The 16,592-nt window shown below is 47.6% G+C and overlaps 1 protein-coding gene across 3 annotated transcripts; it reads left to right on the top strand.

The window, feature by feature from the left end:
* Positions 1–314: 314 nt before the first annotated feature.
* On the top strand, positions 315–16,410 carry Actr8 (actin related protein 8). 3 transcript variants are annotated; one of them, XM_085828490.1, is made up of 14 exons: positions 315–551; positions 4,580–4,750; positions 6,032–6,142; positions 7,924–8,028; positions 8,277–8,450; positions 8,909–9,002; positions 9,207–9,339; positions 10,186–10,339; positions 10,936–11,031; positions 11,639–11,779; positions 12,243–12,507; positions 13,133–13,296; positions 14,484–14,668; positions 16,077–16,410. In XM_085828490.1, exons 1-13 carry the CDS (start codon positions 429–431, stop codon positions 14,625–14,627), a joined length of 1,875 nt encoding a protein of 624 aa, XP_085684616.1. In that variant the 5' UTR covers positions 315–428; the 3' UTR covers positions 14,628–14,668; positions 16,077–16,410. The 3 variants fall into 3 exon arrangements, with proteins under 3 accessions (XP_085684616.1, XP_029324997.1, XP_021037295.1); XM_029469137.2 differs by having other exon boundaries at positions 16,119–16,410; XM_021181636.3 differs by lacking the exon at positions 16,077–16,410 and having other exon boundaries at positions 14,484–14,742.
* Positions 16,411–16,592: the final 182 nt, after the last annotated feature.

Raw genomic sequence — 16,592 nt, forward strand, 5'->3', positions numbered from 1 at the left:
CAAAAGGAGACTGATGAACCTCAGACTCGCACGGAGCACTCAATTTATTAGGGTTAAGTGAGATAGTTTAAGCCTTTAACTTCTGTGAGTCTAAATAGGAAGTTCCAGGCTAGCCAGGGCTAAAAATAAATTTAATTAATTAACTGTATTACACTGGAGATGTAGCTCATTGGTAATAGGAACATGCTCACTATTCATAGGTGCCTGGGTTCAATCCCCATCATCACCAAAAAAACAAAAGGAAAAAACAAAACTCCAACCCTGTCATGACTTCCCCGTTCCCAGAATTCTCTAGGGGCGAAGCCGGTGGCAGCCATCTTGACTGTGGGCAGCCAGGGGACGCCGCGTCTGCGCAATGGTTCTCTTCTGATTGCTGTCGTGTCGGTGTTTCTGAGCCCCGGGGCTGGTTGTGGTCCGTGGTGGCAGAGATGACCCAAGCCGAGAAGGGGGACGCGGAGAACGGGAAGGAGAAGGGCGGGGAGAAAGAGAAGGAGCAGCGCGGCGTGAAGCGGCCCATCGTGCCCGCGTTGGTCCCTGAGTCGCTGCAGGAGGTGAGGTGCAGGGGGCTGGCCTTGGTTAGACCACTGCTAGCCTGGGCCTCTGCTGCTGGCCGGAGCCCAGGGTCCTGGCGGAGCCGGAAGCATCCGGGTCCCCTCCCCTAGGCTCCTTGTGCTAGGTAGCGCAGTGCAGGGCAAAGCCAAGGCCGCGGTGCACAGCCTCCAGGTCTCAGCTATAAGACGTCACGATTTAGCAACAGCCTGGCTCACAGGGACGCCAGCAGATATTCGTTCAGGGATGTTTAGGGCTCTAACCAGTTTCTTTGTTTGCAAATCTCACAGTGCAAGTCATTTCACGTTTAAAAGCAGGAAAAAGGTAGCCTTCCCTTAAATAGACATGAATAACATGTCAATAACAGCACAAGTTTAAGTAAACAACTTGGAGCAGCATGGCTCACACTCTCACCAGGGCTTACTGATAAGTAAAGGAAATAAATTTCTATAGGGAAATGGGCCACAGCAGTGCACAGCTCCCAGAAGAAACAGGGAAGGATTGGCTGTTGAGGATTTCCTGTGGACCATTTCAGAACCTTCTCTCTCCCATAGGTGGGTTAAAATATCTAACTGGTAGGGCTGCAGTAAAATGCATAGTGTGGTGTGTGGCATAGGCCAGTTCAGAGGACCCACAATGTCTCTCTTCCAGCCTCGACAGGAGGGCAGAGGTCCCGGGAGGCTAGAGATTTAGGGTGAGGTTAGAATGGTTTTAGAGCTATGCCAGGTTTATCTGCATTTCTCAACCTGTGGGTCGTAAGCCCTTTGGGGGTTGCATATCAGAGATTTACATTATGATTCGTAACAGTAGCAGAATGACAGTTATGAAGTAGCAACAAAATAATTTTATGGTTGGGGGTTACCACAACATTAAGAGCTGTGTTAAAGTGTTGTAGCGTTAGGAAGGTTCTGGGGAAGAGAGACTTGGATCTAGAGAGGATGTGAAGGATTGGAGACATAGCTGTTTAGAATAGAGAAAGACGGTAGAGACTTTCAGTGTCCACACAAGCTCGTAACCTAGCGTCTTCATCAAAGCTAGTGGAGAATTTTGGAGTGGGATGCTAACTTGAAGGCATTGTGCTACATCGTTTTCATTTGCAGAGCTTACACTTGAGAGCCACTCAGTTGAGTTACCAATAAAAAGGGAAAAACAAAACCTTACTGTTTTAAACACGTCTAGGTTTACAGTTTTATGTTGGGTTTCAGATTGAACAGTTAGCGTTCTCTAAGGCCAACAGTTCTACATCCAGGCTGCGTGACTAACTCTGGCATCCTCACAAGAACTTGATGAGGTAGGGGCTGCATCAGAGCAAGTGGCAGGCTGAATTTATAGCATATCTTCTGGTCCCTTTTCTACACCCCAGTGAGTCTCGTCACGTGCTTTGACTATCCCATACCCTCTGGGGGCACTTGTGCTTCATGGACGTTTCTCAGGCTTGGGTTAAGGGTTAATAATTGGGTTAATAATTCCCAGGAAATGATGAGTGGGGCAAACTGCTAGGTTGCTTTCCTAACACATTAAAATACATAATTACTAAAATAAAAATTGTCCATACTTAACTGCATTTTCTAGATTTTCTTTTCTTTCTTTCTTTCTTTCTTTCTTTCTTTCTTTCTTTTTTTGTTTGTTTTTTCGAGACAGGGTTTCTCTGTGTAGCCCTGGCTGTCCTGGAAACTCACTCTGTAGATGAGGCTGGCCTGGAACTCAGAAATCCGCCTGCCTCTGCCTCCCAAGTTCTGGGATTAAAGGCGTGCGCCACCACGGCCAGCTTCTCTAGATGTTCTTAATTCATGTATATACTGCAGCCCGTGGGTCTTTGTTAACGTCCAGGTGTCCCTGATGTGTTTTCCCCTTTCGATTGGCAGATGTCCTCCATAGCACAGTGACACTGACAGCATGTACTGAGATGGGGTAGGAAACAAGACAGACACGCCCTCTTCACTAGGGTTTGTTGTACGTCATAGAAAGGAGGAAGGCTCTAAGACCATATTATGAAGGGACCATCAGACTTACTCTGGGTGATGTTTAATTCATTCCTGAGGGGAGGAGTTAGATGGAGCTGAGAGAGAGAACCTTTCCGGCAGAGGGAGCTGTGTTGCTGAAGGCTCTAGAGTTGTTGAGTTTTGTCATTAGCAGAAGTCTGGATTGAAGCTGGGCAGAGTGGCACATGTCTATCAAGCAGAACTTGGGGTCTGGGTTGAGAGGGTTTGGTAGACTGAAAGGACAACCGTTCTAGAGCAAGGGCTGGATGGAGCAGCTTAAGCCTTTGTATTTGTGAGCCACAGAAATGTTGTGAGAGAAACTTTCGCGGCGAGGTCAGCATAAAGGAGGTTCCGAGGACTTGGGCAGGGATTGTGGGTCTCAATTGTGGTCTTGTTTTCTTTTAATAGCAGCTCTGTGGGGGTGGGGGTGTGTGTACACATGTTAGTGCAGTACCCATGGAGCCCAGAAGAGGGCATCAGATTCATGAAGTTGGAGTAAGTGGTAGTGAGCTGCCTGACATTGGTCCTGGGAACCAGTTTTCTGCAAGAGCAATGCTCTTTACTCTCGAGCTATCTGCCTGTTCCAGATTCCCTGCTTACAGAGGCATGGCCAAAGTCTCCTTCCCATACTCTCTGCTGAAACTTTGAATGCCTCAACAAGTTTGGGGTGGGGAGGAGCAGAAGTTTTCCCAAGCAAGCTTGAATTCTCCCCCCATGAGAGTTATAGACTTAAAATAGCTGTCTGTCAAAGCCACGGCCATTGCCTTACTCCTTTGGATTTGTTCTCGTCATCAGTTTTACTTCACTGTGCTGACGTACCAGGACAGTTGCAAACTCTGACTTTGAACCCCAGGCTCTTGTCGGATCAGGCAGAGAACACAGGTGACAAGCCCATGTTGATGAATATTGCTTCCAGCATTGTGAAGCAGGACTGTGCTGACGTTATTTTCTCCCTTGAACTCCTCAAGCAAACCCGAATGATCGTATTAGCCATCGCAGAAGCTGTCTTAGCTAGCCAATCCCTAAGCTGCCTGGAGCTTCTGGGTCTAAACAACTAGAGGAAAGGCTAGCCCTCCCTCTTCTCCTCAGTCCCCTGTCTTCTCTCTCATCCGAGTGTATTTCTTTTGTTGTTGTTGTTTTGTTTTTCGAGACAGAGTTTCTCTATGTAGCTCTGGCTGTCCTGGAACTCACTCTGTAGACCAGGCTGGCCTCGAACTCAGGAATCCGCCTGCCTCTGCCTCCCAAGTGCTGGGATTAAAGGTGTGCCTTCCACGCCCAGCGGTACCGAGTGTATTTCTTACTAAACAGAAGTTCTCTGATAGTAGAGAGTCAGCCTTCACTACCATTCCACCTACGTTTTCTGCCATACAAATGCCCAATAATTATGTATTAGTTTGCACTGGAGGACTTTGGTTTCATCCATATAAGTAAGGATTTGTGAAGTGTGTACCGTGAGTCAGCTCAAAGGAACATAGAGAATTTGCATTAGAAGAACAACTGTAATCGGATGTCTCTCAGCTCCTTACTGAATGGTTTTCTGGCTTTTCTGTCCAGTAGTCTGTGCTGCCTTATGTCAACTTGACATGAGCTGAAGTCATCAGAGAGGAGGGAACCTTAACTAAGAAAATGCCTCTAGAAGATTGGGCTATAGGCAAGCCTGTAGGGCATTTTTCTTAACTAGTGATTAATGTAGGAGGGCCCACCTCATAATGGGTGGTGCCAACCCTGGGCTGGTGGTCTTGGGTTCTATAAAAAAGCAGGTTGGGCAAGCCATGAGGAGCAAGCCAGTAAGCAGCATCCCTCCATGGCCTCTGCATCAGTTCTGTCCTGTTTGAGTTCCTGTCCTGACTTCCTTCAATGATGAACAGTGATGTAGCGGTGTCAGCCAAATAAACCCTTGCTCCCAAAATGCTTTTGTCGTAGGTTTCATCACGCCTGTTGTAACCCTGACCAGAACACTTAGTTTTCAGGAAACGTCCCATGATGTGGTCCCCATGTTGGTCACCTATCACTGTCATCCTAATTCACGTTTATCTCTCTGTCTGCAGCAAATCCAGAGCAACTTCATTGTTGTCATACACCCAGGTTCAACAACTTTAAGACTTGGCCGAGCCACAGATACACTTCCGGTCAGCGTTCCTCACGTCATTGCACGAAGACACAAACAACAAGGGCAGCCCCTGTACAAGGACAACTGGCTCCTGAGGGAAGGACTAAATGTAAGTCAGAAAGCGGGAGCTGGGGATCAGCCTGGGGTTGTTTCCATTGGAGGGGAGGGAAGTTTAGATACCCAAGTGTCTCTGGGAATCTTGAATAAAAATCTTCAGGGTTCTATTTTTTTTAAAGTAATATCACTCGGGGCTGGAGAGATGGCTCAGTGGTTAAGAGCACCAGCTGCTCTTCCAGAGGTCCTGAGTTCAATTCCCAGCAACCACATGGTGGCTCACAGCGATCTGTAATGGGATCTGATGCCCTCTTCTGAAGACAGCCACAGTGTACTCATATACACAAAATAAATTAATCTTAAAAGTAATATCATTGAGGGTTGCAAGTATAATTTTCATTTTAGCTAGTTTCATTTCCTGTTACTGTGACAAAATACCCTAACAAAAGCAACTGAGGGAGAAAGGGTTTGTTTTGTTGACAAATTCAGGCTACAGTCTACCATCCTGGGGAAGTCAAGGTGGCGGGAACTTGAAGCAGCTGGTCACATTCAAGAGAAACAGATGTGTGTGTGTGTGTGTGTGTGTGTGTGTGTGTGTTTGCGTGTCTATGGCCGTGCATGCGTGCTCAGCTCGCTTTCTCAGCTCTTAGATCAGGCATACTGCCTAGGGAATGGTACCACCCAAAAAATAATTTACAATATCAAAGTAACTTAAAATACTTCTTAATTTATTAAAAATATGTAAAGGACTGTGATTTTCTTACAGAATCAGAAAGATAAGCATTAAACTTCAAGATATGAAGTTTTTTGGGGATACCTTTTTCTTTGAGACAGGGTCTCACAGTGTAGCCCCAGCTTACCGGGTACTCTAGAGACCAGTCTGGCCTGGAACTCATAGAAGTCTGCCAGCCTCTGCCTCACGTGCACCACCCTGCCTGGCAGTAATTTGAATGGTGTTGAAAATTTTTATCAGTCACAAGACACTTGAGGTTATAGGCTTTTTAGCAGGGTTCCATTTTGAATTTTTGTTTGGTTGATTGATTGATTGATTTTTGGAATAAAATATGTCCTTATTGTCCAGGTTGGCCTCTTTTTTTTTTTTTTTTTTTTTACTCCAGATTCCCCCCTCTCAGCCTCTCTTAATACTCGGATGCTGGCGTGTAATGCTACATCGAGCTCTGGCAATCTTAAGATTACCATGTCTAAACAAAGATTAAAGAGATGCTACTTGCCGATGGGAGCTATCTATCCATTGATGGATGCATTGTAGCATGCCTTGTTGTTTTCTCTTTTCACTAAATAGTTTGTACTGATGATCTCTCATTTCTCTCTCCAGAAACCTGAAAGTAATGAACAAAGACAAAATGGCCTTAAAATGGTGGACCAGGCAATATGGTCTAAAAAGATGTCAAACGGTACAAGACGGATCCCTGTGTCACCCGAACAGGTTCAGTCAGCATTTCCTTCACATTTAGTGTTTTCCACTTCTCTCGGTGTAGTTGTGTGTTGCATAATGATGGGATGTGTCCTATATCCCTGGAGGAGTTTGTGGTCCATACAGTAGCGCCTATGACAGAAGACTCGCTACTGCATCTTCTGCACACCTGAGCTCTGTGGTGTGCAGCCTAGCCCTATTGCTCCAGCCTCCACAAGTAAACAGTATGTCGCTATGCAGAATTCTGTACCCAGTGTTACCACAAATATGTTCGTATATGTAACACTTAAAACAAAATGGCGTAGGGACTGCAGAGTTAGTTCAGTAGGAGAGCTGTGGCTGCACTTGCAGAGGACCCACATTCAGTTCCCAGCACCCACATGGCAGCTCACAGCCATCTGCAGCCCCAGTTCCGGGGGATCTGATGCCTTCTGGCCTCCCAGGGCACTGGGCAGGTATGTGGTACACGGACATACATGCAGGAAAACACTCATACACATAAAATAAAAATAAATAAATTTTTTGGGGGGAAAAAACAGAGCACAGTGTACAGCTCTAGGGTACTTGTGGAAGCTGCCCTCCGTGAGTCAGGAGGGGAGTGGTGGGTAATTGTGGAGGCCTGGGACACTTCTGTCTCCTACTGTAGAGTTCAGAAACACCATACACCAAGTTTATTTTCTTTAATGTCTTCAATAATAATTTACAAACCTTAAAATGTTGCAGCTTGTGTGGAGAAGGGTGTTGTTGGTTTGATATGTTGGAAAACAATGCATATACAGAGAATTGATTCGTGAAAAAGCATGAACTCAAACAAATGACTCTGTAGGAGACAAGATTTGGGTGCGAGGTAATCCCTGTTACCTAAACTTGGGGACTACCCCCAGAGGGATGTGCTTAGAATGCAAGACGCTTTTTACCGGCAGCACCACGATCCGATCCGCAGTGATGCACTTCATCCTCAGTGCCGCAGAGGAGTGGGTGTCCACTTCCAGTGTTTGCTGTTGACCTAACTCCCCCAGGAGAGAGGGCACACACCTGACCTCAGGATGCAGGAGACACACCGCACGTCATAACTTTTCCCAAGCATTGTGGAGCTATAGAAAGTCATGACATCCACACTCGATTTTTTAATTTTTTTTTCCACATTTGAGCTTGTTAAAATTCAGACACACACCATCCCAAGCCCACACAGTTTCAAGATGACAGATATCACCATCTTGTCCTATGGGAAAGTCTTCATGGGCAATAATGTGTGTGTAACAGTCCATTCCTATATAATTGCTCTTTCCTGCATTGCCTCCTGAAGGACTTGCCTCAGGGCTGGTCTGTTACAAACTTTAAAAGTGGATAGATATTAGGAATACACCCCCCACCAATAAGTAGTGTAGACTAAAACATGCACGCTCATTTCAGTGTCATGCGTTGTGTGTGTGCTGTACTGTTGTGTGACTGACAGCTTGCTTCCGTAAGCATCACCACACAGATGAAGCTGTGTGCCATGACGGGGTATGCCGTCAGAAGGTTTCAGCTTTGTCAGGATCCTTCAGAGCCACTGCTATGTATGTGGCCTATCACTAAGATGCTATAGTACCTGGCTGGAGCAGGACTAACATACGTTCCCTAAGTCATTATGCAAATATGAGTGAGAATTTCCAAGAAGAAAGGGATGAATACAAGGAGGGAGAGGACCAATCAGACACCATGTGTCTCAGATTTTTGAGAGGAGACAAGGGGACTCTCTGCACTGCCCCTGCCTAGAGAAGTCTAGCTCATTTTTTGATTTCTGTTTCCAGACACGCTCCTACAACAAGCAGATGCGACCTGCCATTCTAGATCACTGTTCTGGAAACAAATGGACAAACACATCTCAGCAGCCTGAGTATTTGGTAGGAGAAGAGGTAAGAAACATTGACAAATGGACGAAACAGAAAGAAAACAGCCGATAGTCCTGAAATTCACTCTGCTGCGTCCTACCATTTTTAAACCGGGTTTTGGGGAACAGAAATGTGCACTGGCCCTCTGAATTGTTGGCTCCTTCATGCTCAGAATCTAGAGCAGTTAGAAAATCCTGACTCTCTGGGGTTTTGAGTGGAAGTCCAGAAAGCCCTTAGGGACAGCTCTAACAATGCACTTCTTCCTTTGCCAGGCCTTGTATGTTAACCCACTGGACTGTTACAACATTCACTGGCCGATCAGAAGGGGTCAGCTGAACATCCACCCAGGCCCCGGAGGATCCCTCACAGCTGTTCTGGCAGACATTGAAGTGATCTGGTCTCATGCAATACAAAAGTATTTGGAAATCCCACTGAAAGATTTAAAGGTGAGGGGAATTCCTGCGTTGTCATTGAGACTTTTGTGAATACAAGTATTTGTTACTCGGTTGTGTATATGTAGTATAGTGTCCTGGAAACACTTGGAAACATGGGTAGTGAGAAGACCTTTTCTTCCTTACTAAATCCTGTCCAGTGATTTCTCTCCCCTGGCTGTGTCATTGGGTCTGGGCACTGCTCTGAAGCGTTTGTGGCTTTTCTTTGTACCTCACTCAGACACATTCTCTCCCTCGGTGTCACAAGTTTACAATGTTTCTAAAGAGTCAGGGAACGTAGGGTAAGCCTGCGTCTTTCTGAAACCCAGAGGCCAGGTGCACACGGAGGTTTGAGCTTTTGTTCAAGGCCTGTGTCGAAAGCTGCTGTCCTATGCGGGGGAAGCTTCCATGGGGTAGGCATTATTACTAGACAGGTGTTGACACGTTCTTCTGTTTTTCACTGTTGTTTTCAGTATTACAGGTGCATCTTGTTAATTCCGGATATCTATAACAAGCAGCATGTGAAAGAGCTGGTCCATATGATACTGATGAAGATGGGCTTCGCAGGTATGCCTGAGGTGCCCCTGACACCCTGGAACTGCTCGGCTCACTGAACGCACTGACTTAATTACATGTGTTTTCTGAAAGGAGTGGTATCCCATAGCTGTTTGCCCAGAGATTTCTAGGCTCCTAAGTCGAGTTGATTATTTGTTCCATGGTGTCTACTGCGGTGCATCTGATTGCCACCACTCTGCCTCTTTTTAATGTCAGGGATTGTGGTCCATCAGGAGTCTGTGTGCGCTACGTTTGGGAGCGGCTTAAGCAGCACCTGTGTTGTAGATGTTGGGGACCAGAAAACAAGTGTGTGCTGTGTAGAGGATGGAGTGTCTCATCGGAACACACGGTAAGGCTCTCAGCAGGTGCCATTTCCTAAGTGCTCTTCCCTCATAGTCTGTTCAGCTCTCCACCGGCCAGAAAGTACCTGTGAGGTGAAGTGCACCGGAGTCCAGAGAGACTGGGGTGTCAGTTCTGGCAAGGCCTAGTTTATGCAAATGGCCTTGTCCCTAGGGAGCTTTCCAACCTACATTCAACCTTGCATTTCCCAAGAGCCTTGGTATGTGGTGCAAGTTAGCTTTGTGTCTTCTGCCTGGTCATTTACTCCAAAAAGCTTTCTGAAGCAGGACTTGTAGAAACAAACCAGGTTTTCCAGGTCTAAATTCTGTAGAGTTTTGAATATCTGATTTCCTTATCATAGCGGTGCGTGAGTTGAGTGTTGAGTGACTTACTGAGTCTGTCTTCTCGTGACGTCTCTAATGCCCACGTGAATAAAATGAGCACTGGAACAGATCTGCTTGTCTAACTCTGTAGTTTTCAAACTACGGGGTAAGTGAACGGTCTGCCTCCCTCACCGTAGTTGTGTGCCTCCCAGGAGCGTCCTTAGTGGACTCTGTCACTGAGCCTCTCTCCCATGTTTCTTGTTCTCTGTGCCTGATTCCTTTCTATGCTAGTGAGTGAAAAGCCAGTCTGCCCATGGTAAGCTCGGTGATCTGTCCACAAACTGGTCTTAACTTTGTTCTTCCAGTCCGGAATACTTCTTTTCAAACAGCTGGTGTTCTTGTCTAGAACATCATTGTGGCCAGAGTTCCAGTCTCTCATCTAACTGGCCTTTCAGTTCTTACAAAAGACATTTTTAAAACATGCTGTGTACCTTCTAACCTGACAGATTGTCTTCCCTCTCTCTTAACTTTAGGCTTTGTCTGGCCTATGGGGGCTCTGACGTGTCGAGGTGTTTTTACTGGCTCATGCAGCGAGCGGGATTCCCTTACAGAGAGTGTCAGCTGACAAATAAAATGGATTGCCTCCTCTTGCAGCACCTTAAAGAAACCTTTTGTCATTTAGATCAGGTATGAACAGAATTAATATTGTTGATTATTTTTGGTTCCGGACGTCAACCTTACCAGTCTCATGCTGTCTGTTCACTAAACTGGGAAAGCCAGGGTACCGAAGCGCTTCTGCGGTGCAAGCTCTCAGGTGGTGTCAGGGTTGTGCCCGTGTCCACTGTGCCAGAGGACAAAGGGAAGGGAAATGAATACAACATGCAAGGAGATAGGTGCAGCTGTTCAGTGAACTGTGTACAGTGTATTAGCTGAAGTTCATCATTTCACTGTGTGTGTGGATTGCTTCAGTTTTAAACTTTATTTGGGTGATACAGTTGTCTTGTAAACCTTGGCAAACTGCAAGTGTCTCAACTCTGCAAGGTACATACTCTTACTGAGTCCTCACGTACACTGATGTCTACCAGTAATGGCAAAACCAGAAAAGTGCAAGTGTCAGAAATCTTGGGAATTAAGTAGAGAAGCAAGGTGCAGCTGAGCTCCTGTTTTATGGAGTTTGGAGTAAATGGTACAGAGCTGGAGGAGAGCCACTTTCTGTGTGGGCTTGTCCAGTGGAGAGGCTCGTGCACGCTCCTACTGACAGCAGCCTCTTTCCCTGGCATCAGGATATCTCCGGGCTTCAGGACCATGAGTTTCAGATTCGGCATCCGGATTCCCCTGCCCTGCTTTACCAGTTTCGATTAGGAGATGAAAAGCTCCAGGTAACCCGGCAGTGTATGTGTTCCTGGGCTCCTGTCGTCCTTGTTGAGTGAACCAAGGAAGGGGCATCCTCAGAGAGGACTGCAAATGCCGAAGTCAGAATGCTGGCTCCTTGGGTCGTTTGTCTCCAAGCCAAAGTAAATTTGGACAGATCTGCCCCCTTCTTTTCTAAATATTGCTTTTAAACTATGTGTATATGTGCATGTATGTGCATAGGTGCCCAGAAGCGGGTATCAGATCCTGGGGCTCAAGTTACAGGTGGATGTGAGCTGCCAGGGTGGGTGCTGGGAACAGAACTCAGATCCTCTGCCGAGAATTCTCTGAACTGCTGTGCCAACTCCCCATCCCCATCAGAACACGGTTGATGGCCACTGTTCTTGCTAGGGAGTCATAAGGTAGATTGTAAGCATTTACTTGACATTTGCTTTGAGAGTCTCACATGGTGCCCTGCTACTCATCCAGGTGGATTGTGGGTTTTGTAGTCTGTTATGCAATCCCTTCCCAGAAGGAGTGCTGGCCACTGTGACATGGAGCACCTGCTTGATGGCCTTTGTCTGGGGAAGACTGAAGCTTCACCCTTTGCCTAAGCATTCTCCCTTCCATGCCCAGGCTCCAATGGCGCTGTTTTACCCAGCAACCTTTGGGATCGTGGGACAGAAGATGACCACTCTGCAGCACAGGTCCCAGGGAGACCCTGAGGATCCCCATGATGAGCACTACCTGCTGGCCACCCAGAGCAAGCAAGAACAGGTACGCCACAGCTCAGCTGGAGGAGGGGACTTCTCGCCTTACCCAGAATTAACAGGTCCTTACTTTTTGTTTGTTTGTTTGTTTTGTTTTTTGAGACAGGGTTTCTCTGTGTAGTCCTGGCTGTCCTGGAACTCACTTTGTAGACCAGGCTGGCCTCGAACTCAGAAATCCACCTGCTTCTGCCTCCTGAGTGCTGGGATTAAAGACGTGTGCCACCACGCCTGGCTTAACATCTCAGTTTTAAAGCGCACTGACGGATAGTAAGGGTCTAGAACCTGCCCAGATGGCCAGAACCTGCCTTGGCCTTGGCAGGCATCCTCACCTGTCTTCCCAGCTCACTTGAGCATGGGTATAGGTTGTGTGTGTGCTGTGGTGATCGGTGCTTACGCTGTTCTGAAGTCATAGAAGAGGGGACTCTTAATTGGACAGGACCAGCAATGTCTATTTCTCTCTTAACTTACAGTCTGCAAAAGCCACTGCTGACCGCAAGTCTGCATCCAAACCCATTGGATTTGAAGGGGATCTCCGTGGCCAGTCCTCTGATCTTCCAGAAAGACTCCATTCCCAGGAGGTGGACTTGGCTTCTTCTCAGGGAGACTGTTTGATGGCAGGCAATGAGTCCGAGGAAGCCCTCACTGCACTGATGTCCAGGAAAACTGCCATCTCGCTGTTTGAGGGGAAAGCCTTGGGCCTTGATAAGGCCATCCTGCACAGCATAGACTGTTGCTGTAAGCTCACCCTGGGTACTGGTAGATGGTGTGGGTGCAGAGACGTGACCTAGGTCAGTCTTGCTTGTGAAGTGCAGCATTTTCTCAGAAATCATCAAGCCTGCTCCACCCTTGGCTCGCCAGAGGCTGGGGACCCAGCAATGCAGTGCAGGTGGTTCCTGGCCCCATTGCAGTTGCTCTGCCAGTTAGTCTAGTGCTGGCGATGGAGACTATCACACACCATGAAGTTACAGCTCTGGTCCATGCTAGAGCCGAACTAAAGAGTCCCAACCGGGTTTCTGACGAAGACCTGGAATAAGGAATTCTTCCATCTCTGAGTCATGTGAGAAATGTGAGGGATAACTGGAGGGTTAGCATTCAGGTGCTGTGACATCTGTGTTGAAAAGGCCTGCAAAGCCAACGTGGTTAGCCAGGCAGTCCACAGCACATGGGGTCCCCCATGGGCCTCTGTAAACAAAGTTCGCTTCTAATCCTAGGAGGAGCGGGATGGGAAGTGGGTGGCTGGTCCCCATCTGCAGTGTTGACGGTGGATCTGGGGGCAGATCCTAGAGGATGTTGGGTGGTTTAACTGACAGTGGACTGGCCTTCTAAGTGGGTAATTGGCAGGACGGCACTGTCTTTCCAGCGTCCGATGATACCAAAAAGAAGATGTATAGCTCTATCCTGGTTGTGGGAGGCGGTTTGATGTTCCATAAAGCTCAGGAGTTTCTCCAGCACAGAATTCTCAACAAAATGCCGCCTTCATTCAGGCGAATTATTGAAAACGTGGATGTGATCACAAGGCCCAAGGTGAGTCGTTTGGTGATACCGGTGCGACGGCACTCACTGAGACCAGTGTGGTTACATGGAACTGTAATGCGTGAGGGGGGTGAGATCCAGGCAAGGCCTGTGGCTGTGAGTGTCGAGGACCTAGAGAAATGTGAACATGACTTTGAGTGGGTCACAAGGGTGGTGGGAGCTCTGGACTCATGGCTAGATTGCTTCTGGTTTGGTTTTATGTTATGTGTTGCATGTATGTCTGTGCCTGCATGTGTGCACGGTGCCTGTAGAGGCCAGAAGATCGGAGCAGATCCCCATGGAAGTGGAGTTGAGGTAGTCATGATCTGACATGTAGGTGCTGGGAACTGAACCCAGCTCCTTTGGAGGGGTGGTTATTAACTCCTGCACCATCTCTCTAGCCCCAATAGGGTCTTTTTGAGATACACAAACTCACTGTGTGGTTAAGGCTGGCCTTGAATTCCTGACCCTCCTGCTGCTACCTCCCAAGTGTGGGTGTTTACTGCCATGCCTGGCCAGCGTTGAGGCTGGCTTTCTTTTTCTGGTCCCTGTTCTCCTGATTTTAGTCTTATACAGACTCTCGGTGCGTCAGGGCAGGGCTGGCTCTCTCTTGCCCTGAGGACCAGAACTGCTCCCTCTTCTCCTCTCTCTGGTCGTGGTCAGGAACTGGTTTCGGTCTGGGGACTAGAGATCCTCAAGGACTTTTTTTGGCGTTAATTCCTTTGAAAAGGAGCACAAAGCGGCGAGTTTAGAACTAGAATCTGTCTGTATTGGGAACCCATGGTGTTCTGATAAGTTTTCTTTTGAGGGAGGGGCCTTGAGGGGTCCCCTTTCTCTCTTGGCACTTCCAAGGGCGTGTGCCTGCCTACGGGGCTTGTTGTGGAATAGTGAAGAATGACATCTTCAGTATTAAAACTTGAGACATTCTCATCAACTGTATCAGAGATTGGCATGTTGGGAAGTCCTGCCTTTTGTTCTGGTTGTGGTAGTTCAGGGAAGTGAACCCAGAGCCTCACACATGTTAGGCAGGTGCTATGTGACTAAGGTACACACCCCAGCCAGTTTTCTGCTGTGTTTCACACAGATGTAAATCCTGGTTTGGTTGCTGTTGACTGAGCAAGGGTCTCAACCCCACTTGCGGGAAATAGTGTTGCATGTCTGTCTTCCCTGCCTTGGCTGAACTCTCTGTCGCTGTGTAGGACATGGACCCCCGGCTGATCGCGTGGAAAGGAGGTGCAGTGCTGGCGTGTTTGGACACCACGCAGGAACTGTGGATCTATCAGCGAGAGTGGCAACGCTTTGGTGTCCGAATGTTACGGGAACGAGCTGCCTTTGTGTGGTGAAAACCACAACCGAGCCTCAGGACATAAAAGACTTAAAGAGTGTATGTATTGTAAGTTACTGACCATGAAGCTTAATTTTCCTAGAATTAAATTAATGCAATTTTATGTTAAAGTATGACACTGATTTGAGATAATCTACTTTCAGTCGGGCCTACCCTCTCCCTGATGGGAAACCTTGCTGTCCAGCCTTCCATCCTGATGAACGTGTCCTGTAGCCCCGAGGGGTGACCACTGGAACCAGCTGTGGCACCTTCTCTTTTTTCTAGCAGTAGTTAGGAGCTAAAGTGGTCAGTCTGGGTTCTGTGTACATCACACAAGGTCCTCTTGGAGTTAAGCACTGTCTTTGTAACACACACACACACACATACACACACACACACACACACACACACACACACGGTGTCAGGGAGCACTCCCTGACATGGCAGGCAGGAGCAGGTCAGGGAGCACTCCTGAGGGCCACGGCACAAGGCAGGCAGGGTAGGTGGAGCAGAATTGTTTAGCTGGCTGTTAGGCATCTGCTCCTACCGTGTCTATCACCATGCTTGTCCTGGGGAGGACTGGGAGACAGGTAACAGTGGGTCAGATGAGCCATGGAGATCACCATGGACTGTAGCAGTCTCCGGTGCACAGCCCTGCTGGCGCTGTAAGAATAACCAGCTCAAGCAGCCTCGAGCAAGAGGGGCTGCAGATGAACGGTCCGAGCGGGGCATACTATTTGGAGATGTACTTCCACATTTGAAAATTACCTGGTTTTTATGTTTTGGATCAAATTTATAGAATATGCTTTTATGTTTCTGGGCTGATTGGTCAGTTTACACTCATCCCTGTGCTCTCCGAAGCACAATGCGCCTGTTGTGATCATTCCGCACATGAAGGTCACCTACAGTGGTAGGTGTTGATGTGGAGGAAGTTGGTTTGTGGTCCTTTGACACAAGCCATATCCATCTTCTGTTAGCAGCACTTTTACAAGCTTCTGGCAACTGTCTTCCCAAATAGCCAAGCCTTGCCACGCCTGCACTGCCTCTGACATCACACACTGGATGTGATGCTCGTGTGCCAGGCCTGCACTGCCTCTGACATCACACACTGGATGTGATGCTCATGTGCCAGGCCTGCACTGCCTCTGACATCACACACTGGATGTGATGCTCGTGTGCCACGCCTGCACTGCCTCTGACATCACACACTGGATGTGATGCTCGTGTGCCACGCCTGCACTGCCTCCACCTTACCAGAGTATCTGCTGATGAAGTTGGCTGCAGGGTTTTTATTTTATTTGTAAGACATGTGCCAGAGTGAATGAATCCCTTTTACATTGGCTCTTCTAGCACACTTTTTGTATTGCTGTGGATTGAAACCAGGACATTGTACGTGATGTACAAATGCTCTCTCTCTATCACGAAGCCAAAACCCGAACATGACCTTTTTTTTTTTTTTTTGAAACAGAGTCTTTCCCTAGAACCCACAGCTCTGCTTGCTTCCTTCCAGGGCACTGCAACTTAAAATGTGTGCCCCAGGGAACTGGAGAGGCAGCTCAGTGAAGAAGGCTACTTGCTGCTCTTCTGGAAGATCTGGGTTCAGTTCCCAGCGCGGGTCAGGCCGCTTCCAACCATCTGTAGCTCCAGCCCTAAGGCATCTGAGGCCTTTGGCCTCTTGTGAGTCATACTTCTGAGTGGATACTCTTGTGAATGGATACTCTCACGCACATACCCATTGCAGATACACACACCTCTAAGACATAATTAAAAATACATAGTTTTTAAAAGTGTTTGCTAACTTACCAGATCAATTACAAACCTGCTTTTGTTTTTTTTTTTTTTTTGTTGTTGTTTTTTAAACAAGGTTTCTCAATTATGTAGCCCTGGCTGTCCTGGAACTTACTGTGTAGACCAGGCTGGCCTTGAACTTAAGAGATTTGCCTGCTTCTGCCTCTGCCTCGGAGCCCTAGGATTAAAGGGGTGT

The sequence above is a fragment of the Mus caroli genome, unplaced genomic scaffold (genome assembly GCF_978045245.1).
Source record: "Mus caroli unplaced genomic scaffold, Mus_caroli_1 scaffold_12, whole genome shotgun sequence".
NCBI lineage: Eukaryota > Metazoa > Chordata > Mammalia > Rodentia > Muridae > Mus > Mus caroli.

What these genes read in the sequence shown, in the direction of transcription:
- Actr8 (XM_085828490.1), top strand. Translation starts at nt 429, where the DNA reads ATGACCCAAGCCGAGAAGGGGGACGCGGAGAACGGGAAGGAGAAGGGC. An exon ending in GATGAAGATGGGCTTCGCAG is followed by an intron (nt 9,003 to 9,206) that starts GTATGCCTGAGG and finishes TTTTAATGTCAG; the next exon opens with GGATTGTGGTCCATCAGGAG. An exon ending in GTGTCTCATCGGAACACACG is followed by an intron (nt 9,340 to 10,185) that starts GTAAGGCTCTCA and finishes TCTTAACTTTAG; the next exon opens with GCTTTGTCTGGCCTATGGGG.